Source organism: Microcebus murinus, chromosome 7, assembly GCF_040939455.1.
Source record: "Microcebus murinus isolate Inina chromosome 7, M.murinus_Inina_mat1.0, whole genome shotgun sequence".
Taxonomy (NCBI): Eukaryota; Metazoa; Chordata; class Mammalia; order Primates; family Cheirogaleidae; genus Microcebus; species Microcebus murinus.
Window position 1 is genome coordinate 89,974,173 of NC_134110.1, and position 25,747 is coordinate 89,999,919.

At 36.3% G+C, this 25,747-nt stretch overlaps 1 protein-coding gene across 7 annotated transcripts in view; it reads right to left on the bottom strand.

Moving 5' to 3' along the window:
- Positions 1-25,747, bottom strand: part of SGK3 (serum/glucocorticoid regulated kinase family member 3) — a 127,343-nt gene that overhangs the window by 34,518 nt on the left and 67,078 nt on the right. For 5 of the 7 annotated variants that reach the window (XM_076005252.1, XM_076005256.1, XM_076005255.1 and 2 more), the window contains 5 exons: positions 24,064-24,312; positions 17,531-17,614; positions 12,552-12,624; positions 7,245-7,320; positions 363-450 (listed from right to left, as the gene is read on the bottom strand). In XM_076005252.1, the coding sequence (XP_075861367.1) occupies positions 363-450; positions 7,245-7,320; positions 12,552-12,624; positions 17,531-17,614; positions 24,064-24,141 (399 nt within the window). In that variant the 5' untranslated portion in view covers positions 24,142-24,312. The remainder of the gene's footprint in view (positions 1-362; positions 451-7,244; positions 7,321-12,551; positions 12,625-17,530; positions 17,615-24,063; positions 24,313-25,747) is intronic. The other 2 variants (XM_076005258.1, XM_076005257.1) reach the window with 2 other exon arrangements.

A 25,747-nucleotide genomic window follows, 5' to 3' on the forward strand; every position in this document is an offset into this window, starting at 1 on the left:
ATTTTTATCTAAGATAAACTTAGATAATTAAATTGAGAAGATTGGAAAGAAAAATCACTAAAATATTAAAAATTACTAGATCTGGGTGGTGAAAATATGGGTAATACTTTTCTTCTTAACTGCTATTTTTGAATTTTTAATTAACCTGTACTAATTATAAAAAGTACTCGTTCTATAAATTATATAAGAAATAGTGATCCATAAGAAGTATATACATTTGTCTTTATGTATTTTACATAGTAGAAACTCTACCATGAATGAAGTTATTTCATTTTGAATATGCATTGTCCTAAAATTGCCACTAATTTCATCTTTGGGGAGTGGTATTTTATTCTGTTAAAAAATGTAGTTCCTCTTACTACCTTCTGAATACTTCTTTCATCTTCATCTTCAGATGGATCTGACTGATGTTTTGGATTGTCCATTTGAAGGAATGCTCTGACATCTGGACTAAAAACAAGAATTAACTTTATTATAACTTCAAAAGCATTTCTACAGCTTTTTTCCTTTTAAAATAAAAATCAAAATATGAAAAACTATATTAGCACTTAGAATAAGCCAAACAAAATCTATTAATATTACTATAAAAGGAAGAAGCAAATTATTTTTTTTAAAATGGGGAAACCAACAGACAAATGGGAAAAGGCATAAACAGGAGGAGAAAACCCAAATGACAAGCAAATTTGTGAAAATGTCTAACTTCTCTATTTCTCTAATAATCAGAGAAATACAAATTACAATGATAATGACATACTATGTTATGTCCATTAACTGGCGAAAGTTAGAAAGATGGTAAGGATATAAGGAAAGAGACACCCTCATGTATTGCTGATGAGAATGTAGAAAAAGACGACTTTTCTGAAAAGCAATCTGGCAATACTTGTGAAACTGTGTATTTTTTCTGGACCTGGAAATTGCAGTTATAGGGATAAAAACAATACAAAAAATTATGTACAGGTCCAGTGAAAGGCACGTAACCATGACATTCACTGCAGCATTCTCTATAGCAGTGAATTAGAAGCAAAATAGGCATCTACCCCCAGGGAAATAAGTAAATCAATTATGGTAATCGTCTACAGAGACTTACCAGTCAGCAGCCAGAAACAAGGAAGGAACTATGGACTATTCACATATATAGACATAAAGCGCTAGTCAGTCTCAGTTTGCCAAGGACGTATAGATATCCAAGGACACATATCAAACATATTTAAGTGGGTATCAATAGTGAGGATAAAGAAGTAGGTATGAAGATCAAGGATAAAGAGAAAAAATGGACTAAAGTTAAAGAGGGGTCGTGCAGGGATTAATGACGATCCTGAGAAATGATTCAATCTGTGTACCTGGTACCTCCTCCTCCCCAATTTGTTCTTAGTAATGAAATACAAACAATATACATTCATTGTAGGGAACTCACAAGATAAAAACTCTTTTTAGAAAGGGGAGGGTTGGCATGGATGTAAAATGGTGCAGCTGCTGTGAAAAATAGTCTGGTAGCTCCTTGAAAAGTTAAACAGAGTTACCGTATAACCCAGCAATTCCACTCCCAGGCATATATCCAAGAGAAATAAAAACATATGTTCAGGCCAGGCGCGGCGGCTCACGCCTGTAATCCTAGCACTCTGGGAGGCCGAGGCCAGAGGATTGCTCGAGGTCAGGAGTTCAAAACCAGTCTGAGCAAGAGCGAGACCCCCATTTCTACTATAAATAGAAAAAATTAATTGGCCAACTAATATAATATAGAAAAAATTAGCCGGGCATGGTGGCGCATGCCTGTAGTCCCAGCTACCCGGGAGGCTGAGGCAGGAGGATGGCTTGAGTCCAGGAGTTTGAGGTTGCTGTGAGCTAGGCTGACGCCACAGCACTCACTCTAGCCTGGGCAACAAAGTGAGACTCTGTCTCAAAAACAAAATAAAACAAAAAACATATGTTCACACAAAATCTCATATGTGAGTTATAGCAGGATTATTCATGATAGCTAAAAAGTGGAAACACCCCAAATGCCCATCAATGGATGAATGAATAAACAAACTGTGGTATTATCCATACAGTGGAATATTATTCAGCCATAAAAAGGAATGAAGTAGTAACACATGCTATACCATGGATGAACCTCAAAAACACAACCCTAAATGAACAAAGGAAGGAAAAAAGGTCACATATTGTATGATTTTATTTTAAATGGTATGTTCAGAATAGGCAAATCCATAGAGACAGGAAGCAGAACAGTGGTTTCCAAGGGTTAGAGGAAGAGATAATTTGGAGGTAGTTTCTTTTTGGGGGGATGGAAATATCAGTTTAGACTTTGGGGTAATAGAATTAGATAGTGATGATGGTTGTACAGCATTGTGAATATACCAAAAACGACTGAACTGCACATGTTAAAATAGTTAAAATGGTGAATTTTATCTCTATACAAGGTGGGGGTGGGGATTTTCAATCTTAAGACATAGAAGCAATCACTATTAACATTTTGGCATATTTTATTTCAGTCTGTTTCTCTGCACAACTAAGATCACACTATACTTACATTTTTTTATCTGTTTTTCACTTAAAAATTACATTATACATATTTCTCCATGTAATTAAAAACTCTTTGTAAACAATAACTTTTGATAAATGTATGATGTTGTACAATGTAAATGCACTAAAAGTTACTTAATGATTCTTTCACTTTAGGATATATAGATGGCTTCCAACTTTTTACCATCCAATTTCATTACTACAAGTAATGCTGCAATTGGCCATTTTTGTGCTTATACTAGAACTGCATTTATGATTTTCAAGATGGATTTTTAAAACTAAAATTACTAGTCAGAATTATAAACAATTTTACAGCATTAAATAGTTTGTTAGACTGATTTCCAAAGAAGTTATACCAATTTACACTCCCCTAGCAGTATATGAACATCCTGAAGACTCTCCCAGCCTTGGTTCCCATTAAATGTTACAATTTATATATTTTTTTTTTTTTTTTTTGAGACAGAGTCTTGCTTTGTTGCCCAGGCTAGAGTGAGTGCCATGGCGTCAGCCTAGCTCACAGCAACCTCAAACTCCTGGGCTCAAGTGATCCTTCTGCCTCAGCCTCCCGGGTAGCTGGGACTACAGGCATGCGCCACCATGCCCGGCTAATTTTTTATATATATATCAGTTGGCCAATTAATTTCTTTCTATTTATAGTAGAGACAGGGTCTCGCTCTTGCTCAGGCTGGTTTTGAACTCCTGACCTTGAGCAATCCGCCCGCCTCGGCCTCCCAAGAGCTAGGATTACAGGCGTGAGCCACAGCGCCCGGCCTACAATTTATATTAATGTCTTTGTTAATTTGATAAGTGAAAAATTGCATTTTAAAGAAAAGGTACTCAGTTTTTGGTCCTAAGTGAAATGCAAATTAAAGTAACAATAAGATACCACTAACCACTCACCAAAATGGGTAAAATGGAAAGGACTAACATTACTAAGTGTTGGTGAGGTAAGCAATGTGATTTCATACACTGATGGCAGAAGTGTAAAATTGGTACTATCACTTTGCAAAACTATCTGACATTATCCACTAAGGTTAAACATATATATATATATATATATATATATATATATATATATATATATCCTCCCAACCCAGAAGTTCTACTTCAAGATACATCAGAAATGTTTGCATATGTGCACCAAAAGGTATGTTAATGGTGATATTATTTATAATAGCCAGAAAATGGAAAAAACTCAAATATCCATCAGTAGAATAAATTGTGGGTACATTCATACAATGGAGTGTTTTTATAGAGATGGGGTATTGCTATGTTGCCTAGGCTGGTCTTGAACTCCTGGCCTCAAGCAATCCTCCTGTCTCAGCCTCCCCAACTGCTGGAATTAAAGGCATGAATCACTGCACCCATTCCCATTTTTTAAGTACATAGAGAAATGTTCTGTTTCTCTGATAATTAATCAATGATTTGTATCTTCTCTTTTGTAAACAGCTCATGTGTTTTGTTCATTTTCCTTTTGGTGTCTTAAGTGTGTATTGTTTGCATGGGCTCTTTCTATGTTAACTATATTTACCTATTATCTTTATTATGGAAAACTTTTTCTATATTTTTGGTTTTCAGTTTCACTTATAATTTGTGAAAATTTTTCATTGTTTTACTTTTTGATACATCATTTACTACCAACATGCTCAGAAACCTTTTTCTATCCAGAGGTCAGAGAAAATACTAACATTTTATTCCAGTTTTTTAATGATTGCTAAATTTAATTTTAATAAAGTTATCTTAAAAATGAGCTTTTCTCTAATGAAGTGAAGTGATTTTTAAAGTATATTTCCTGTTTCTGAACTTTACTCAATTCTGTGGGGAAAAAAAGTGAAAAGAAAAGAAAATTTAGAAATATTAAAATTAAAAAAAATAAAAAATAAAATAATAAAGTACATTTCCTCACAAGTAATGAAAGGTAGTAGGTGTTCAAGATGCACTTGTTGATTGGCTTCTCTTGTTGCTCTCTTAAACCTTTACTATTTTAAAAATAGCTTGATGTTCAAATGAAAAGCATGCAAATTAAAATTCTGTTAATAACAGAAGAGATGCAGAAAATCTGAAATGTCACATTTTATTTTATTTTATTTTTTTGAGACATAGTCTTGCCCTGTTGCCCTGGGTAGATTGCAGTGGCATCATCATAGCTCACTGCAACCTCAAACTCCTGGGCTCAAACAATCCTCCCACCTCAGCCCCTCAAGAGTGCTAGGATTACAGGTGTGAGCCACCGCACCCAGCCAAAATCTCACATTTTATTAAAAAGAAAATGTCAGTTAAAAAATTAAGTTTAAAAAACTCTTGGCTATTTGGGGGGTGCTAGAAATGTCCTCTATCTTGAATGGAATGGTGGTAGTTACAGGGTGCAAATGTATGTAAAAATCTGTTGAGCTATATATCTAAGAATTGCGTATTTTACAGTACAGTGTTTTAGAAACTGGCAATTGTGAATAATCAAGTTGCTTTTAGTTAAATTTTAAAGCCAAATATAATATTTTTATAATACTGCACTTCAAGATCCAGAATGAATATTTAGTATTTATTATATAGTGTTAGAAGTTCTGAGTAGCACTTAAAAATACTAGGAGAAAAAAAAATCACCACTACCACCACTGTGATTGTATACCTATTCCAGGTTAGCTCTGTCAAATGAGAGAAATTTAAGCTTTGAATGCATGAATTATATTTCAAAGAAGCCAGTAATACTCCAATTCAACATAATCTCTAGTACATAGAGCAAAAATTGGAAGTTAGAAGGGTAGATCTAAGGTGAAGATAGCATAGAACTTGTCCTCAGGAAAAGGCATAATGTTTAAAAAAATAATTATGCAAAGAGCCAAATAATAAAGGACTCTTTGCTGAGGAACCGACTAGACTGGGAACTTGATTTCATGATCCTCCGTGCCACTGCTGGAGGCCCTGAATGGGAGGACACCTGCTCTTACTGTACTGGCTAAGCCTGGTGCTACTACAGGTACAAGACCTCCCTGACCCTTCTCCTAACTGTGAGCATCAGGGACAATCCACAGCTGGGCAGAAGACCTTGTCAGAGGAGACTCAGTTATAGTATTTCAGTAAATTAAAGTATAGTAAATTAAATTTAGTAAATTAAAAAAGAGTAGAAGCCTTCTTTGAACTGTAAAGAACTATACAAATGGTAATCATTGTTTTTAGAACTGCTCAAAAATATAGTCCTTCAGTTCTGTGATCCTGAAAAAACTATTAAAGTGTGTCCTGTTTACATCACTGTCCATAAAGCAACTTTTACATTTACATAGATAGCTAGGTGAGGTGTGGAAAAGCTCCCCGGATATTTTATTTTATCCTCTTTATTTCTTCTTAGAATATAATACTTTATACATACAAAACAATGGAAGTACTGTAACATACATTAATGTACAAATGACAATAAATGCAATCAATACCCATGTATCAACTACCAGACTCAAAAATGAAAACACAAACCAAACCATGGTTCTACCAAAGTTTTCATAGGTATTTTTTTTTTCAAATTAGAGACAGAGTCTTGCTCTGCTGCCCAGGCTGGAGTGCAGTGGCATCATCATAGCTTACTATCACCTCAAACTGAGCTCAAGCACTCCTCCTGCCTCACCCTCCCGAGTAGCTGGGACTACAGGTGCCACCACACCTGGCTAATTTTTTTATTTTCATAGAGACAGTCTTGCTATGTTGCCCAGGCTGGTCTAAAATTTCTGGCCTCAAGCGATTCTCCCACTTCAGCCTCCCAAAGAGCTGGAATTATAGGCATGAGCCACACACCAGGCCTTTTCCAGGTATTTCTGATATGACCTACCCTCTCCCCTCATTGGGAGCTGCTGGCCCATAAAATGAAGTTTAAATTAATTGGCACAAGACACACATATAATATATACGTGGGCCTGGGAAAGTGCATTCACCTGAAGTGGGTGCCTTGAATGCTATGTCGAGAAGGAATGGAGGCCTGGTGTAGGTCAACAGAAGAGAACAGTGCTGCAGGTGGAACAAGTGGTGGTGGCCTGACCCCTGCCAATTCCTTCAGCCTCATCTCCTTTCCAAAAACCTACTCTGTTCCAATCCCCACGAACTGTTATTACTTAAGCAGCCTCGTGGTTCACAGTTTTTGTATTCTCTGTTACATGTACTGCTCCCTTTACCTGGAACACCTTCCCTACCTTTTTTTCTTGAATGATTATACATCCTTTAAGTCCCAGGAGGCTTTCCTTGACCTCCTCAAAAAGACCTGGCCACATATTTTTCTGTTATGTTCTGCCACCTCTATCATAAAAATTACCCAGCTTCAATTATAATACTTGTTTATATGTCTGCGACTCCCACTGGACTGGAAACTCATGCCTCCAGAAGGTAGGAACAAAACTCATTTAGCTTTATATTCCTAATGTACATAGCAGGTACTTAAATACTTTTTCAAGGCAGAGACAAATATAATATGAAATAATTATGAAAATGTTTTAACTGTATTATGCAAATTTCTTTCAAGTTTAATCTACAAAACTAATTCAAATACAAATGGAAGAAAGAAAGAAGACAAGCTGATGAAGGGAAAAGGGGATTAAGAATATCAGGGAGGAAATGCTCAAAGAATAGTTTACAAACATACATAGCACAGTAACATTTCACAGAACAGATAAAATCTATATGAGGCTTGTTCAATATTCTTAGGTTTGATTTCAGCATCCCTTTGGAATACAATGAAAATTACTTACTGGTTATAGAGCTCTGGATGCCTAACCAGGTTCTGAATAAATTCATTCAGTCCTGCTCTTCTTTGTTTAATAAAGTCTGTAAGAGAGATATAAGATATTAGGATTATTTATGTCAGATTATGTAACTGTCATCAATACAGTCATATAAGAATAGACAGGTATAGATAGTAAATTTTGATTAAGAAGCTATTTCTCAATTCATGCTACTTGATTACAATGAGGAATAAATGCTTAGAAATATATACATAAATCTATAAATACAATAATTAAAAAAATAAAATAAAGCAGATAATATCTCCCAAAAGAAAATACTGCCTATTTGGGATTCTAAATAGACTCAACTACAAAACTTAGAGAAGCACTTTGTCCAACTCCTCATGTACTACCAGCAATGAATAAAAATTAACACTACAACACTGATAATGCCATCATACTAACTTTTAAAAAAACAAACAAGAAAAATAAGGATTAGTGTAACTAGGGAATGGTGATTAATTGGTTAATTGAGTATCACCAAAACTCTGGTTCAACTCCCATTGTTAAAAAACCCTTGAAAATGCATGGGCACACTCACCTAACATATAATTGTCCAGCATCTCCAAAGTGTTTTATGTGTTGATAATTGAGGCTCATGCAACAGCAGGTTAGCAATAAATATTAAGTACAAACCTTTCTTAGAATTAGAAAACTTTACTCCAGTATCTTTGCTCTGCTACTTAACTAGCTAACTGATCTTGAACCTTTCTAAGGCTTAAATCCTTACTTGTAAAATGGGGATAATAACAGTATTTATATGTCAAAATGCTGTTATATGATTAAATGAGATATGTATGTAAATTTATTAATATAAAAGAATGTCTGGCAGACGATAAGGGTGCAATCATCAGCTACTATTATTTTTCCTGTTGTTATTAGTGGTGGGATGAAAGAGCCATCATCCTAAACCCTAATTCTTAAGAAATATACTCTAAAAACTGAAGACATGTGACTTGAGAAAGTGTCTCCTAATGGTGAATGTCTGGATAAAAACCTGTGAACAGTATTTCACTTAATAATGAGTTTTGGTTTAGTAAATCTACTCAATAAAGGTTTTAATGTACACTGTCCCCCAAATGATGGGCTATTTTCAGCAATGTAGGTTTATTTCCGTTTCTTAAGTATAAACTATGGCTGCTAAAGAACCAATATAAAATTAGGTCTGGTCTTTTGGATTGAGATGCACTTGGTACTTTTCTTGTTCAACTATGAATTCCGTGAAGAATTTCAAGTAAGTATCTTGCAAAATTCTTTCAAGGACATTTTTCACATCACCAGACAGTAAAGCACACATGAGGTTTACATTAAAAACTGCACTTGAAAGATGGTTATCTCTTGAGAGCTGGACTTAGAAACATACGAGGAAGAAATAAAATGAACGACGACATTTGGAATATTAAAATCTAATGACGATATGGAAACAGCTTTAAATTGTTCTGTGGATACTTACTGAAGGTATGTTTTACTTTTGGAGACCAGTATGAAAAAAGAGGGAATTTCCTTTTTTCAATGAACTATAAGCCCATGCTGTACCAAGTGCTACTGACTTTCCATTTCATTACTAACCCTAAACAGTTTTGAAATCCCTATGTAAAGCCCTATTTAACAAAGAGAAAGAAAGAAGTTGGTAATGTAACAAGAAGTTCAATAGTAGTCAGAATTTAGGAGCAATTCCAAGCTCAATTTTTTTTAGATTGACATTAAGCATGCAAATATCTGAAAAAATTCCAGGTAAGACTAAACATATACCAGGCCATTACAGGATAAGTGCCACGAATTTATATAAGGCTGATATATTATTAAGAATTATAGTTATAAATATGCATTTTTGAAAATCTCTCTAGTGAAGAACTTACATGAACGTATCTGTTGTAATTCAAAAGAAATTTCAATTAGAAATTCTGAAAAACCCTGAAGGCAAGATGTCTTGAGATCATCTTGTACATTTCTTGCCCAGAGTCTGAGATCACTATTTTTCCATGGAATTCTGGTTCCTTTGAGAGGGAAATGGTATTTAAAGATCACAACACTTGAGTGCTAGGACTGTTGATTGCTACTTATTTGTTGTTGCTTTTAGGCATTTCCAGGAGAGAGTACTAGGAAATATGTACTGTTCGAAAAAGTAAAAAAAAATTATGATTTCATATTATATTTCCAAATCAAGTTGAAAATTATAGGACTTTTACTTAAAATCTTTGATTTTATATTTATAGTATCTCTTTCCTCTTCTGTTTAAAATCTTGGTTCCCATGACATTAACATAACTACAAAATAACAACTCTATATAACTTACTATTGAATGTCATGTAAAATTTCTTTGCAGGTTTTTGTTTTTGTCCTTGACATATATCCCATGAGGAGTATATAGTCAATATCTTATTATTCTAATTATTAATTATTCTATGTGTTTACACCACCAATCAAAATACAATTAGGGTTTTTTAAATTTTCAATTGTTACAGATTGCTTTGCTATTGCATTTTTATTTTTAAATTGTTTAAAATGTACACATGGTTCCAAAGTCAAAGCCATAAACAAGATTTTACTCAGGGACATTTAACTTCCATCTCTGTTGCCTCCCCTGGCCTCTCCCTCCTCCCTGCAGTTTTATTTGTTTTTGATTTATTCTTCTATTATCTCCTTTTGAATGCCCCTACACTTTCCTACACAAAAAATACACACTATACAAAAATCATCTGCACGTTGCTTTCTTCCACGTAACAATATATTCTGGACATTATTCCATAGCGATGCATAAAGAGCTCTTTTATTCCCTTTTACAGATACACTACATTCTAAAATTTTCAGTTGTTTCCAGTTTTTGCTATTAAAAATTGTGTCACAACACATAGTCTTATATGTACATCATTTCATATGCAGTTTATCTCTGGGATAGAGTCCTAGAAATGTGATTTCTTGGTCAAAGTAAAATGCACAGAGTTTTGCTAAATATTACCAAATTCCCCTCAACATGGATTGTACCACTTTGCATTTCCACCAGCAAAATATGAGATTGTCTGTTTCCCCCCAAAAGCTTAACCAAACAGCCTTCTTACCCATCTTTGGATTTTTACATATGACGTAAATTCGATTTCCCCAATGTAGGGCTTTCCAAGATCTCTGTGACATACAATCTAGTTCACTGTTGCTAAGTCATGTATAATATGCTCAGGATAGATTTCAAATGGCTCTTCAATAAAAATCAATTTTTAGTGTCAAATAATTAATTCATCAAAACATAAGTACCACAGGGCATTCAGTCTGCTATCTTGTCTTTAACAACGAAGCAGCAATGCTGTAGGTCTTTTACTTCTTTGCCTCCTTTCCTTGACAAAACAATTCTGTCTTAAGCATTCAACAAAGGGCTCTAGAGAACTCCAACCCAAGTTCAATTCTCATATTATCACTAACATGCAGTTTGATTCTTCTTAATGTCTTTCTGCCACTTCACATTAATTAATTTTCTCAGTCAAGCATGTCGGACACTTCAGTTATCTCTCATTCTCTTCTTTATGTCTCATTACCTAGGTAATCATCGAGATTTCTTACAGATTTTTCATTGAAAGAGCCTTTGGAAATGGCTCATTTTTAACCCTATTTCCACTCTAGTCCCCATGCTCATTATCTATTAATAATACCAGGACTGTTGGGAATATTCCCTTAACCAGGCTCCCACTCTCTGTTTGGTCTCTTCTGTTGTGCCTACTACACAGTATACACTGCTAGTTTCACATCCTGTTACCACCTCACTCAAGTATCACTAAGGCCGACATACTGCCCATAATGATGCTTTTCAACCTGTGCTCCAAGGAGATACTTTATTGCTGCACCAACAAAGCAGCTCTGTTTTTTATGTTTCATGTATTACATTTTCTATGTAATATTTTGATTGGGAAAAAAGTGTTCTGCTACAAAAACAAAACAAGAATACCAAGGCCACTGGCCTATAGAATATAATCTGGCTTTGTTGGCCAACTCAATTTCCTTTTGCTTCTCTTTATTAATAGATTCATGTCTTTAGTAATATTTTAAAACCTAGTATTTGCCTGGTACTATAAATCAATTTAAAATATGACATAGTCTTCACCTTCATGAAATGTACAGCCTACTACAGGACAGATTAGCAATGATAATGAAATGTGCTGTATTCTCCCAAGAGAAAAAAATTCTCTATATAACCAGGGAAGTAAGTACATTTTCCAATCCTGAGGTTCATAAAGTGTAAAGAATAAGAAACCTCCAGATGAGAAGGCTATAGGGGATGATTCAGCAGCCTCAGGGGAAAAAATAAGGTTTTAATTAAAGCAAGAATATGAAAGAAATATGAAAAATATGCAGGACAAAGAGCAGTTTGTTAATCATGGGCAGAATTCCACAGGAGACAGGGAAAAGCTCTGGGAGGGAAAGGAATGGTATAAGGTCAGGTTGGAGAGACAAAGCACAGTCAAGATAAGTGATTTCAGAGTTTTTATCTTGAATAGTGACCAAGAAAGCAGACATGTAAGGTGTTATAGATTTAAAGGGTTACAAGCAATTTGTTGGAGAGGGAGGGCAATCCATTCAGGAATCATCATGGCACAGAGAGAGATGACTCTTCCGATGGATTCCTGGAGGATAAGGAGACTTCTCTCTTTCTGTAAGTAGCCATTTGTAACCTGGATTACTCTACTCTCTTGGATTCTAGGGAAAAGTTCCAGGATTGAAGTTTCAGTCAGAGAGGCACTAGATTCCTGAGACCTGGGTATCAGCAGGCTCCCCAAGGATGAGCAAGAGGATATCTTTTCGGTATCCCATTCAGAGGTGTGCAAGTTGCTATGCACAGGGTATATGTTTAAAAAATGTTTCTGACCATAGAAATAAATACCCTTCCTGGCACTGTTTAAAGTTAGAAAAGTACCCCAAATTACCCTTAATGATTGCTAAATTTATCTGAAGATTGCTTGAATTTAACTTCCAAATCTGCCATTTACCATCTATATGTGACCCTGAAAATATCAATGAACCTAACTGTGCCTCAGTTTCCTTATCTGTAAAATAATGATAACAATAATATCCACCTAATAGGGTTGTTGTAAGGACTGAATGAATTAAAACACATGAAGTGCTTAAAACAATGCCTAGTATACAGTAAACACCTTCCTGAAGCATTTTTTTTTCATATAGCATGAGATCAATTAGTTTTTTTTACAGTCCTGCATTACTATATAGTGCAATGAATATGTTAACTACTACTTCAAACTTCAACCATCACTTAATAACGTTACTGCTTACCTGGATCAAAGTTATCACCAAATATTCTCTTGGCAGGAATCTTCAGGGGCATAGCAGGAAATTGTTTCTTTAACTAAAATTTTAAACAATAGTATTATATGAACTAATTTTATAAGTTTCTAGTTATACATGCACCAAAACCAACTATAATCTGATTTTAAAGAAAACCCATTATAAGACATAGTTTTAAATATATGATCATCCAATGTATGATATTAAGTTGTACCAATAAAACACCACAGACTGACTAATTATCCTATTTTGCCCCAATAAAACACTTAGTATCTGTGTAAACTTGGATAAGTTACTTAACATCTCTGTGCCTCAGTTTTCTTGCCTATAAAATGGGGATAATTTGAGCAATTCTCTTACAGATTTCTTGTGAGGCTTAAAGGAGATCATGTGTTAAGTGCTTGGACTAGAACCTGGTGTATAAGTTCTGAATACATGTTACCTACCACTTATTACAGTAGGAGAAGATGCGATCTTTGTGTTCTCTCTACATGAATAGATTAACATTAGTTTTCTAAAAAAGCTGAATTTTACTTTCAATACCATCTGCTCTAGCCTTCTTCTTATTAATATTCTAAATACATTTATAGCAGGTTTGCTTATTCTCAGAGAAGGTAAACTTGACCCTGAAGAAATTAAATTTGGGACCGTAAAGTCATAAAAATGGGTTATATTCATTATATAAGCTTGATGTAAAAAATCCACATGCACATATAAAAACTACAGCTCTAACTACCAACTGACAGGGAATAGAAGAATGTATTAATCACTCTACACTGTGGGCATACTGTCAGCAAAATCCAAACTGAAAAATCTGTTACACACCTGCACTCAAATGTTTATAGCAGTACAATTCACAATTGCAAAGCTGTGGAAACAACTCAAGTGCCCATCAATTCGTGAGTGGATTAATAAAATGTGGTATATGTACACCATGGAGTACTACTCAGCTTTAAGAAACAATGGTGATATAGCACCTCTTGTATATTCCTGGTTAGAGCTGGAACCCATTCTACTAAGTGAAGTATCTCAAGAATGGAAAAACCAGCACATGTACTCACCAGCAAATTGGTATTAACAGATCAACACCTAAGTGGACATATAGGAGTAACATTTATTGGGTGTCGGGAGGGTGGGAGGGGGGAGGAGAGGATGGGTATATACAACCAAACAAGTAAGATATGCAACGTTTGGGGGATGGACTCGCCTGAAGCTCTTAATCAAGTGGGAAGGGGGACATGGGCAATATATATAACCTTAATACTTGTAACCCCATAATACACTAAAATAAAAAAAAATAAATAAAAAACAGAAGGAGACCAAGGAAGGGGGATCAGAGGTCAGAAGTTGGCTGAGCCTGCTGGAAGAATAAAGACTATTCTACTCTTAAAAAAAAAAAAAAAATCTGTTAAAAAAAAGACCCTGGTTTTTTTCACAAAAAATTTGTAAAGAAAAGAGGCAGAGGGAAATTTAGTGATTAAAAGACCAGCCCCATAAACACTAACTGGATATTTGATATTAAGGCATTACTGTTCATTTATTTTCAGATGTGATAATGATTTTGTGTATTTTGTGTGCATGTGTGTATGTTTTGTTTTTAAGAATCTTTACCTTTTAGAGATGCATACTAAAATATTTACAGATAAAATGACAGGATGTCTGACATCTGTGTCAAAATTATGGTGGTCTGGCTAGGGATAGAAATGAAACAAGAATGGTGATGTATCCATAATTATTGAAGGTGGATGGTATGGTAGTATTATATTATTTTCTGTATTTGTACAAGGTCTGTCTAATTCTGTATGCGTTCGACAATTTCTATAATAAAAAGTTTAAAAATAGAAACTATAGTCATAAAAGACACATTTAAAAGCTGACAATTAAAATGCTTATAGATTGGAAATTTTACTTTTGCAAAAAAAAGAATAGTGAAAGAATTTGTGTTTTCAAACTTAGGGAAATCCAGGCCAGGTTTAACCTGGTTTCTGCAGTTTTGAAGAACACAACTGATAACATTTTGCTGTTTTATTTCCTTGCCTCTCACCACAGGAGACAGAGTTAGGAATTATATAAAAAGACAGAGAGGTAAACACAGAAAATGATGAAGTAAGAAAAAGATGAAAAATAAAAAGGAAGAGAAATACAAGAGCCATGAGAGATCTCCACACTGCTGAGTTTTTGGATGACACTCCCTACACTCTTTACTCATTTTTTTTCTTTTTTTGAGATAGAGTCTCACTTTGTTGCCCAGGCTAGAGTGAGTGCCATGGCATCACCCTAGCTCACAGCAACCTCAAACTCTTGGGCTCAAGCAATCTTACTGCCTTAGCCTCCCAAATGGCTGGGACTACTGGCATGTGCCACCATGCCTGGCTAATTTTTTCTATATATATGTTAGTTGGCCAATTAATTTCTTTCTATTTATAGTAGAGACGGGGTCTCCCTCTTGCTCAGGCTGGTTTCGAACTCCTGATCTCTAGCAATCCGTTGGCCTTGGCCTCCCAGAGTGCTAGGATTACAGGCGTGAGCCACGTGCCTGGCCCACTCTTTACTCTTATGAACAGTTCCACTAAAGATAACACATTTAGATGTTAAGTCCAGCCTATGAAATATTTTAAGCAAAAAACAGAAGTCTCAAATTTCAATTAATAATTCTTTAAACAAAATTTGATCTTATCTAAGAAGTCCATATAAACTGTGTGCATGTAAACTATTGTAATGTTATTTTTCCCTGAGCATAACCTAGGATATAGTCAGATTTGTACAATTCTCAAAAAAAAAAAAATGCTGAACATGTAGATAATAGGTATCTAGGAGGTTCCAATAGAACTAACAGTTCAACCCTCACTCAGCCTCCAATATAAACCATTTTTTAAAAATCACCAAAAAATCATGGAAGGTATTGCCACGTACAAACTGGCTATCACTTTGTTTCAAAAGTGTAACGTCAGCAAGGTGCAGTGGCTTACACATGTAATCCTAGCACTTTGGGAGGCCTAGACAGGAGGATCTCTGAAGGTCAGGAGTTTGAAACCAGCCTGATCAAAAACAAGACCCTGTTCTCTACTAAAAATAGAAAAAAAATTAGCCAGGCATCATGGCACGTACCAGTAGTCCCAGCTACTGGAGAGGCTGAGGCAGGAGGAGCCCAGGAGTTTGAGATTGCAGTGAGCTATGATCACACCACTGCACTCTAGCCTAAGCTACAGAGCAAGATGCTGTTTCAAAAAAAAAAAAAAAAAAAAGTGTATCTATCTATTTGTGAGACAGTCAAAAAAACACTATCTCAATATCCTTTGATTACACAATATTTAAAACTATACAGGTTGAACATCCCAAACCCTTAAAATCTTAAATCTTAAAATCAAAATCTTAAATTTTAAATTTGTGATGCTCAACCAGTAAGTAAAATGCAAATATTCCAAAATCCAAATGACTTCTGGTCCCAAGCAGTTTGGATAAGGGATACTCAACCTGTATATAGTAAGCTCAGTTGCATATGCATTAAAGAAAAACTAAAGAAGAGAAGAAAATAATAAAATGTTAATACTTATTTCTGAATAGCAATATTATACCTGATTTTTAAGTTTAACCCAATTTTGCTTTCCTTCCAGATTTTATAGAATATATACTAATTTTATATAGAAAAAATATCATTTAAAAAATTACATTATCTTTAAAAGTTCAATTTCAACCAGCAAGTCATTTCAGTATTATTTAGAATGAATACAGACAGTAAAATGCTAGATAAAGATGAATCAGAAGTCTTTCATGACTTAACAAAACACAGGAAGTTGTGTAGCTAGACATTATTTGATTCATTCTGACTCGTTTAGAAGCAATTTGTCTCTTAATTGATATATACCTAACTTCTTTTATATTTAATTAAAAAAAACTTATTACAAATGATCACCCGCAGACTTACATATACTTATCCTACTTTTACAATCAAGAGACAGGGTAAAGAAACGAAAATTTTACCCCTTAAATACAAAAGAGTTTTTCCAGAGGATGCTTAGTAATCTACCTTTTTTTTTTTTTTTTGCAGTCAACAGAATAGGTGTAAAACCTACCATTCTTTAAACAATGACACTAGGATAGCCCTATTATTATGAGAACAGGATGAATTTAAATTTGGAATTTGAGGCATATTTTTTTTTCCTTAACTGAAACAAAGCTTGGAACCCACAACTGACTTAATAAACTGGGGTTTTGTAACAACTACCTCAGGAGGCATTCTTTGGCTTCCATGTATAACCTTCAGGGCAGTACTCTCTGCAAACGCTGGCACCTGTATAAGATCTGGCCTGATATATCACAACAGTCTACAGGAGGTGCTCTTGTGGCCTACTATAGAAAGTTTGTACCATGTGCACTGCAAACACTGCATTATGAATACCATTAATAGTTAATATCTGTGCAATAAATATATAAAAACAGGTTTTAATTAATTAAATAAATAGCTAATGGTCTCTCACCCCCAGGTACCTGTCGGAACTTCTGAAAGTTAATACTCATTTCACTTGTGTTGAGGTATTTAAAATGTGGAATCTAGGATTTCCTCTAACTAAGAATGAAACAATGGGAGGGGGTAGACTCATGACAGACTTTCAAACATAAACCTTACAGTTGGGCAATTTAACCAGAAATACCATGATGATTAACAATTATTAGAGAGGTAGGTAGAAATAATTTATTTCTAATAGTCTATGACATTAATATGTATTTTAAGCTGTTCATCTATTTCTCACCTTTTCGGTGGTTTATTTGGAACTGCTCAACGGTATGTGTCTGTCCTTTTTTCTAAGAATTCCAAAGTTAGGATACTTTTAAAAATTCTCTTACCCTTTCTGCTTGTCTGATATATATGAGTGTTAATTTAATCATTCAAATAAATCTCTCATATTTTGGGGTTTTCGTACGTGTTTTTTTTAAAATAGAAATCTTGTAAAATGACTATTACTTACAGTGTTATAAAGTTTATCAAACTCTGCATATCTCCTGAAGACAAACCATTCACTCCTACCCACTGAGACCAGAACTTTATAAACCTGTGGAAATAAAAAATAACATAATTAAACAAAATTTAATTGCAAAAAAACCCACTAGCTACTTAAATATGTGAAACCTGTTTTCATATTCATGAAATTGATATTAACATTAATGTCTATATATGATTCTCTAGTATACGTAAGCATATCAACTCAAACAGTGTATCTTGATAAAAGGTGATATTCTATTTTTAAAATGTTGCTGGGCACGGTGACTCATGCCTATAATCCTAGCACTTTGGTAGGCCAAGGCAGGAGAATCACTTGAGGCCAGGAGTTTGAGACCAGTCTGGGCAATAGTAAGACCCTATCTCTACAAAATAAATTTTAAAAATTATAGCTGGATGTGGTGGTGCATGCCTGTAGTCCCAGTTATTCAGGAGGCTGAGGCAAGAGGAACTCTTGGACTCAGGAGTTTGAGTTTGCAGTGAGCTATGATGACATCACAGCACTCCAGCCTGGGCAACAGAACAAGACCTTGTCTCAAAAAAAAAAAAAAAGTTATGAAATATTTCTGTAATTTTCGAAGAGTAACATGGTGAATACTCGTGTCTCATTACTTACATCTAGTAAATGCTACCATTTTGCCATTCTTGCTTCAGTTTTTTTCCAAGCACAAAATATTATAGATTTAATTGATGTCATTTTCCTGTCTTCTTCCTCAAACATAATTATTACCTTGAAATTAAAAAGTATTTTCAAAAGTGATGCCTGGAAAACTGGATAGCCACATGTAGAAGACTGAAACAGGACCCACACCTTTCACCTTTCACAAAAATCAACTCATGCTGGGTAACAGACTTGAACCTTAGGTGTGAAACTATTCGAATGCTAGAGGAAAACATCGGAAATACTTTTCTAGACATTGACCTAGGCAAAGAATTTATGAAGAAGACCCCAAAGGCAATCACAGCAGCAACAAAAATAAATAACAGGGACCTGATCAAATTAAAAAGGTTCTGCATAGTCAAAGAAACTGTCAAGAGAGCAAACAGACAACCCACAGAATGGGAGAAAATTTTCACAAGCTACATATCCGAAAAAGGGCTGATAACTAGAATCTATTTAGAACTCAGGAAAATCAGCAAGAAAAAATCAAACAACCCTATCAAAAAGTGGGCAAAGGACATGAATAGAAATTTTTCAAAAGAAGACAGAATCATGGCCAACAAACATATGAAAAGATGCTCAACATCTCTAATCATCAGGGGAATGCAAATCAAAACCACAATGAGATATCGCTTATTTCCACTAAGAATGGCCTTTATCAAAAAGTCCCCAAACAATAAATGTTGGTGTGGATATGGAGAGATAGGAACACTCCTACACTGCTGGTGGGACTGCAAACTAGTTCCACCTCTGTGGAAAGCAATATGGAGATACCTTAAAGTGATACAAGTAGATCTACCATTTGATCTAGCAATTCCACTACTGGGCGTCTACCCAAAAGGTCAAATGATACTCTACAAAAAAGACACCTGCACTTGAATGTTTATAGCAGCACAATTCACAATTGCAAAGTTGTGGAAACAACATAGGTGCCCATCAATACATGAGTGGCTTAATAAAATGTGGCATATGTATACCATGGAGTACTATTCAGCTCTAAGAAACAATGGTGATATAGCACCTCTTGTATTTTCCTGGATAGAGCTGGAACCTATTCTACTAAGTGAAGTATTTCAAGAATGGAAAAACAAAGCACCACATGTACTCACCAACAAATTGGTATTAACGGATCAACACGTAAGTGGACATATAGGAATAACATTTATCAGGTGTCAGGCAGGTGGGAGGGGGAAGGAGGGGATGGGTATATATAAATATAATGAGTGAGATGTGCAACATTTGAGGGATGGTCACTCTTGAAGCTCTGACTCGAGGGGGGGCCACGGGCAATATACGTAACATTAACATTTGTACCCTCATGCTGAAATAAAAAAAAAATCCTCCCCCCCAGAAATAAGTGATGCCTGGCACATAGTAAACACTCAATTATTAGTTCTCCTCTTTCCAGGTCATCTATTAGACACTATTTTTCAAACTAAAAACTTATCCTCAGATTTCTTAATTCCATTTTACATGTGTTTAATATTTTCATATACACATAATCTCATATAATCATAATCAACAACCCTATGAAGCAGAACAGATATTACAACCCCACCGTACATGAGGAAATGATAGCCCAAGAAGTTATGTAACTTGCCCAAGTTCACAAACAATAAAAAACATAAAACTGGTACTAAAATCTAAATCTAACCCTCTACACACAAGAGCCAGTATCAAATCAACAACAGTTATAATTCAGAATTAACCCTCATAATTCTTCACACAGGCACTCTCAGAATATAATTCAACATATCAATGTTAAGAAAACAGTTTGGAACCCCAAAGGTCTTATACCATTTCTAAAGGGAAAATAACAAAAATCCAGGTATATGAGGAAAGGCTGACTGATGTATGGTTTGGGTTACCAATCTTACTATTTTACAGTGATGACTAGGGCAAAGAGATATGAGTTGCTTTGGGGTTTATGATACAATTGTCCACAGTCTGTTAGACAACATAAAAGAAGAAACAAGATTTATTTCAGAAGATACTATCCCTTCCCATGAAAGATAGGTAACCTACACTCACAAGTTCATAGATAATATTGTGAGGAAAGCACCTCTTTGATATTGTATGTGATTTTATGACATGAATTCTGTAGTACTGTTTAAAATCACACTGTTTAGGATCACACTGGCTGGGTGCAGTGGCCCACGCCTGTAATCTAGCAGTTTGGAAGGCCAAGGCAGGAGGATTGCTTGAGTTGGAGACCAGCCTGGGCAACATAGGGAGACCCTGTCTCTACAAAAACATTTAACAATTAGCCAGGAATGGGGGTGTGTGCCTGGAGTCCTAGCTACTCGGGAGGCGGAAGTGGGAGAATCGCTTGAGTCCAGGAGTTCAAGGTTGCAGTGAGCTATGATGAGTGACAGAGAGGCCTTGTCTCTTATGGAGAAGGTCATATTAACAGGCTGACCAGAGTTTCACTGAAAAGCCTTAGAATATAAAGCTATATCCTTCTGTGAGAGAGGGGAGAAGGTCTCACCTGGGAGGTGAGGCAAAGGCATTGGTATCAGTCACATGGGCAAGGGATGCATCATTCAGATGGAGAGGAAAAGAGTGCTTGGGCATCCTACATAAGGTGGGTAATCTTTGGGTCTTACCCAAGAAGGCACCAAGTTGTCTTAGAGGAAGCTATCAGGTGAAAAATGTTAGAATTAGTTGTAAGATGATACTCCTCACATGAAGAGAGTGCAGAAGTGGAGGGCAAAAGACCTCACCAATGTGCCAGTGAAGCTGACAGACACTAGGCAACAGATTTATCTCACACAGCACTCAGGAAACAGAACTGGAAACAGAACTGCTACAAGGAGATAAAACACTTAGGCTTATATGACTGAGTTTCTTGAATTCTTTGTGCTGACTTCCTGGTGAGAAGAGTGGGCCTTAGAAAGGTCAGGTGGCCTCCCGTGGCAGCCCAAGGACAGCCAAGACTACAAGCAAGTCTAGGTTCCAGGTTGGAGCAGCTCTGAAGAACACTCATTTGCAGAAAATAAGATAAAGCTTTGTGAAGCTATTAATAGCATGTTTTATAAACAACTGCATATTAAATAAGTTCTAATAAAAAAACAATAAACAAAAAAATGATTAAATTCTTTAAAATATTTCCATTTGCAAAAAAAAAAAACCAAAACAGGATTTCACAGGAAGCAGTACAATACTTATTACAATATGAAATGATCTTATATATTTTTGAGTATTTCCTCATTGTCTGTCCTGCCCCACTAGAATGTAAGTTCCTTGAGAGTGAGGACTGTATCACTCTTGCTATCCACTGTACCCCCAGTTCCTAGAACAGTGCCTGGCATAACACAGAAACTCACAATCTGTCAAGTGGATAGTCAAGACATCCTAGAATGCAATGCATTTCTCCATTAGAAGTTTTCCAGTACAGAGTTATATAAAAGACATATGAGAACTTATCAAATACTCAGTGATACAATGTTTATTTTTGTTCCTCGATATAACATAGGAATCTGGGCCTGCTGAGGCTGGACAGAGTCTGTGTTGGGTGGGGCGGGGGTCCATCTGCGTGGACTAGAACCAAGTTTCTTAAGGACTGAGGACTGCACTGTACAGACCAGCAAATAACATGTGAACTAGTACTACTTTTCATTCAACAGCAATTCAACAAATATTTATTTGAATTTCTACTAAGGGCTGGTGAAACAATAGTCAGAGAAGTCCTTGCTTCAAAAGACCTTGCATTCTAGTCAGGGACAGCACACATAAAGAAACACAAAATGTCAGCTGGTGATAACTCCTATTTAAAAATTAAGTAGGGCAAGTGGGACAGAGAGTGAAAGGGGTAGGGTGGGGTGTGAAGGTGCTACTTTATATAGGGTGGTCAGAAAAAGCTTCCCTAAGAAGGCAACATTTGAGAATCTGAAGGAAGGAGATGAACAAGGTGACCTGGATAGGGCCTCTGAGAAGTTGGGACACGGCTTGGGAACACCTGGGTAAGAGTGATGCTGTAGGTCCCCTGGACCCTCTCACAGAAGGCATGGAAATACCTCTACCCTGAAAAGTCAAAAGACACCTGAGATAACCAACTGCTGACATTTGCTATGTGTGAACTTCCACTGAACTCCGCAGGAGGTGATGCCCCTAAAGGAGAGAATGGCCCAAGGGTAAAAATAAGGAGAGGGAAGGAAGGACGACTTTCAGACATTCTACTATTTTATTCAAGGTATTTTAACCCTGTTTACTTTTGATGTGATGAGGCAGAAAACTTGCTTGCATGAATGTGTAACAAAGGCAGTTTCAGATATTCCTGCAACACAGAGGCTGAGCAGTGGAAAATGGCCATGCACACATTGCAATTTCTCGCTCTGGTCTTTGGTGCAGGGTATGGCAGGTGTGTTTGTTAAGGCAGGAAACACGGGACAGAGAGGCTGTTTCCCTGCTCCTTATCTGAGGCCTGGAAAGAAAGCCTGGGGGCACCCAGCCCCACCTAGTTAAGGATGCAGAGTAGAGTAGCCAAATGGTGCAGTTTAACTCCTCAGCTTTCCTCAACTCCCATGTGACATGGACTCTTGAGTTGAAAGTGACTTGTCATGTTGAAAGTCACAGGTTCAACTGGCAGGGGTCAGGTGACCCCCTTATCAGAGGTGAGAGGTGGACTACTGAGCCAGGAGCAGCTTAGGACATGTCAGAGCCTCGGAAAGCTGAGCCAGCATTGAGCCGCCACAAGGAGAGCCTTTGTTGGGCCAAACAACAAAGAAGAGATCACAAGTTAGTTTACGATGCCAGGGAAATGCCTTAGGGCTGGATCAGGTCAACCGCAGTCAGGTATCTGCCAGATCAGCCATTCCACAGCTGGCACGGCAAAGATCTAGTGGGATGACAAGAATGCAAGCACCTTAACCAGGCTGCCATGAGGTCATCATCAACTCAACAAATACTGTGAAAGAGGGGACGTCTCCTCCTATAAACCATGATGCCAACCTGGAGGAGGAGGAACATGTGTTCAAATTAGACAAAGAGAGCAAAATTTAGACAGCTTGGGCATTTTAACCTAAAATAACTGTTTAAATTGTTAGATCAAACTAAGTGTTAAACAGAATTAGGTTAAATGAATTTCTTCATACTCTTCAGTTAAGGGGGGTAGGGGACAGACATACAGGGAAGACGAGATCAGCTACAAACAAGATACATGACATTTTTTCGGGGTAAAGAGGGCAGGAGGTCTCTGTATATATTAACTGCACTACTGGAACTAAATACAATATTGTGTATTTTATTACATTAACTAGAAAAGTGACTATTCTCCAATAGCAGTCACTGATACACTGATTAAGCAAATATTCATTGTGTTTACTCTTTATAAAGCCCTATGATGATTAAGAAATAAAACTAGAAATGGTCTTTGCTTTTAAGGTGAAAAAAAAAGATAAAATACTGGATTAAAGATTTTTTTAACTGAGGCTGAAAATGAAGTCCTAAGGAAGACACTATAACCATTTCAGGAGAATGTTCTTGACATGGGATCAATGACTTCAAGAGTCCATTAACCTCTGACAGTGCATGTAAAATTTTAGTGTGTATGGAGATCCATATGTAAGCACATGCACATTTGCTGGTTAGAGGATTAATCAAAAGTTTCACGAAATTCTCCAAGAGGATAGATAAAAAGGCAAAAATCTGAACTAAAAAATGAAAATGTATTCCATTACAGTGGCCAGGGAAGACTTTGTGGGGGAAATACCATTTGAAAGAAGTAAAATCTGGATACGCGGTGATGAGGGAATGGGGTGTCCTAGGTTAGGAAAGCAAAGCAGAAATGGAAATAGTCTCTATAATCAGTTTTCCCCATAAGCTTTATGTTACATACTTACAGTAAACCTCTTCTTTTTCTCTCTGTGTTCATCAGAGCTGGGAATGCTTACACTTGGGCAGCTTTCCTTGTAGTCCATGGTATAATCTCTTTGAGTTTAATGCCTCAAAAAAATGGGTCCAAAGAAATGAGTCCAAAACAAATGACACCAAAAAATGAGTCCGAAGAAACAGTCAGCAGAGGATAAACCCAATTAACTAATCCAAAATATAAAACCTCTTGAAGTAACGTTCAAATTCCATCATGCAACCTTAACCAACAGGAAAAAGGAAAAAAAAAAAAAAAGAAAGAATTAATTAGCAAAACAATTTTTTAAAAATACTATGTCTTGTCATTCCTGTGCCTAGGACCCATTTTATGTTTATTCCAGCAGGAATTACTTTTGCTCGTAAGTCTCAGTCCACATTAGAGATTTTTATGTTTCTATCACTAAACCACAATCAAACATTTACATCCCATCTACCTTCCTTACTCCTAGTAAATTCCAGGAGATTATACACCACAGTTCATGTGGACCAAAGGCTAATGCTCACCTAAAAAGCTCTATTTGCATGTGGCTTTCAGACTTGTGGAGTTCACTGAACAATTCAGATTACAATCTCATACAGTAGGTAACTACTGACCCCTGTTTTACAAATGAAGCAACTGAGACACAAAGAGGTGAAATAATTTACGCCTCCAGGATATGAACCCAAGCGGTGTGGTTCCATAGTACTATCTCTTAACCACTGTACTATGTGCATTTTAACACCTGTGGATGATTCTTATGCAAGGAACCCCTGGTTACAGACATTATGGTATATATCTTCATAGAGAAGAAATGTAGTATGTTAATATCGTTCCTCCCATGAACAAGGGGTGTGAGATGTCACACTGACATCACCTCTGCTACACACAGCAGCCCATACTCTCTTCTGACACCAAGTACTACTTTTCAGAGGGTCAGTTTGCCTGGGTAATTTTCCTTCATGATTCGTTCCAGGAAATCACTCTAACAAATCTGACCACTGTAAATGTCAGCTTATAACCTTATTCAAGCATAATGAGTTTTAACTGACCAGATGGTGCTTCCTTTGAAATGGTTCAAAACTTATCTTGTTGGATTTGCTGCTGGAAATTCATTCAAGAAGGATTTATATGTAGCTGAATTTGTGGTAAGAAAATATGGAAATGTAACTGGCTCACTCCTAAATGCAGAGTGCAGCATTTAACTGTAAAAGTTACAGCATCTTAAAGGCCTACACCAGCAGCTGCTTTGGCCCCAGTTAGACCAGGGCAACACCTGACCAGCGCTCTGCCCTCCTGTCACAGCTTAAGCATGAGAGCAGGTGGAACCCATGGCCTTTCTAAGGCCAACTGGCCTTGTCCAGCAGCCTTAGAACCCACATTATTCCATCCTTCTCCACTGCCACAGAGTGTAAAGGTTATGAGCTACATTTTCCACACCTCTCCCTTGAGACAGTGGGACTCAGAGGGTGGTAAGGCCTGCTGGTATTTCATTATGTATGAGCTTAAATATCTGTTTGTGCCTATTGTGCTACAGCACACAGGAACAGAATTCCAGGAAGACGTCAGGCCTCAGACCTTCCCTTTGGAAGAAACAGTAAGGTACCACATGATGTGGCATCAGGAAGAAAGACGAGGAAAGAGCTAGTAGGCAGGACAAGTTGTTTATACAAGGTGCC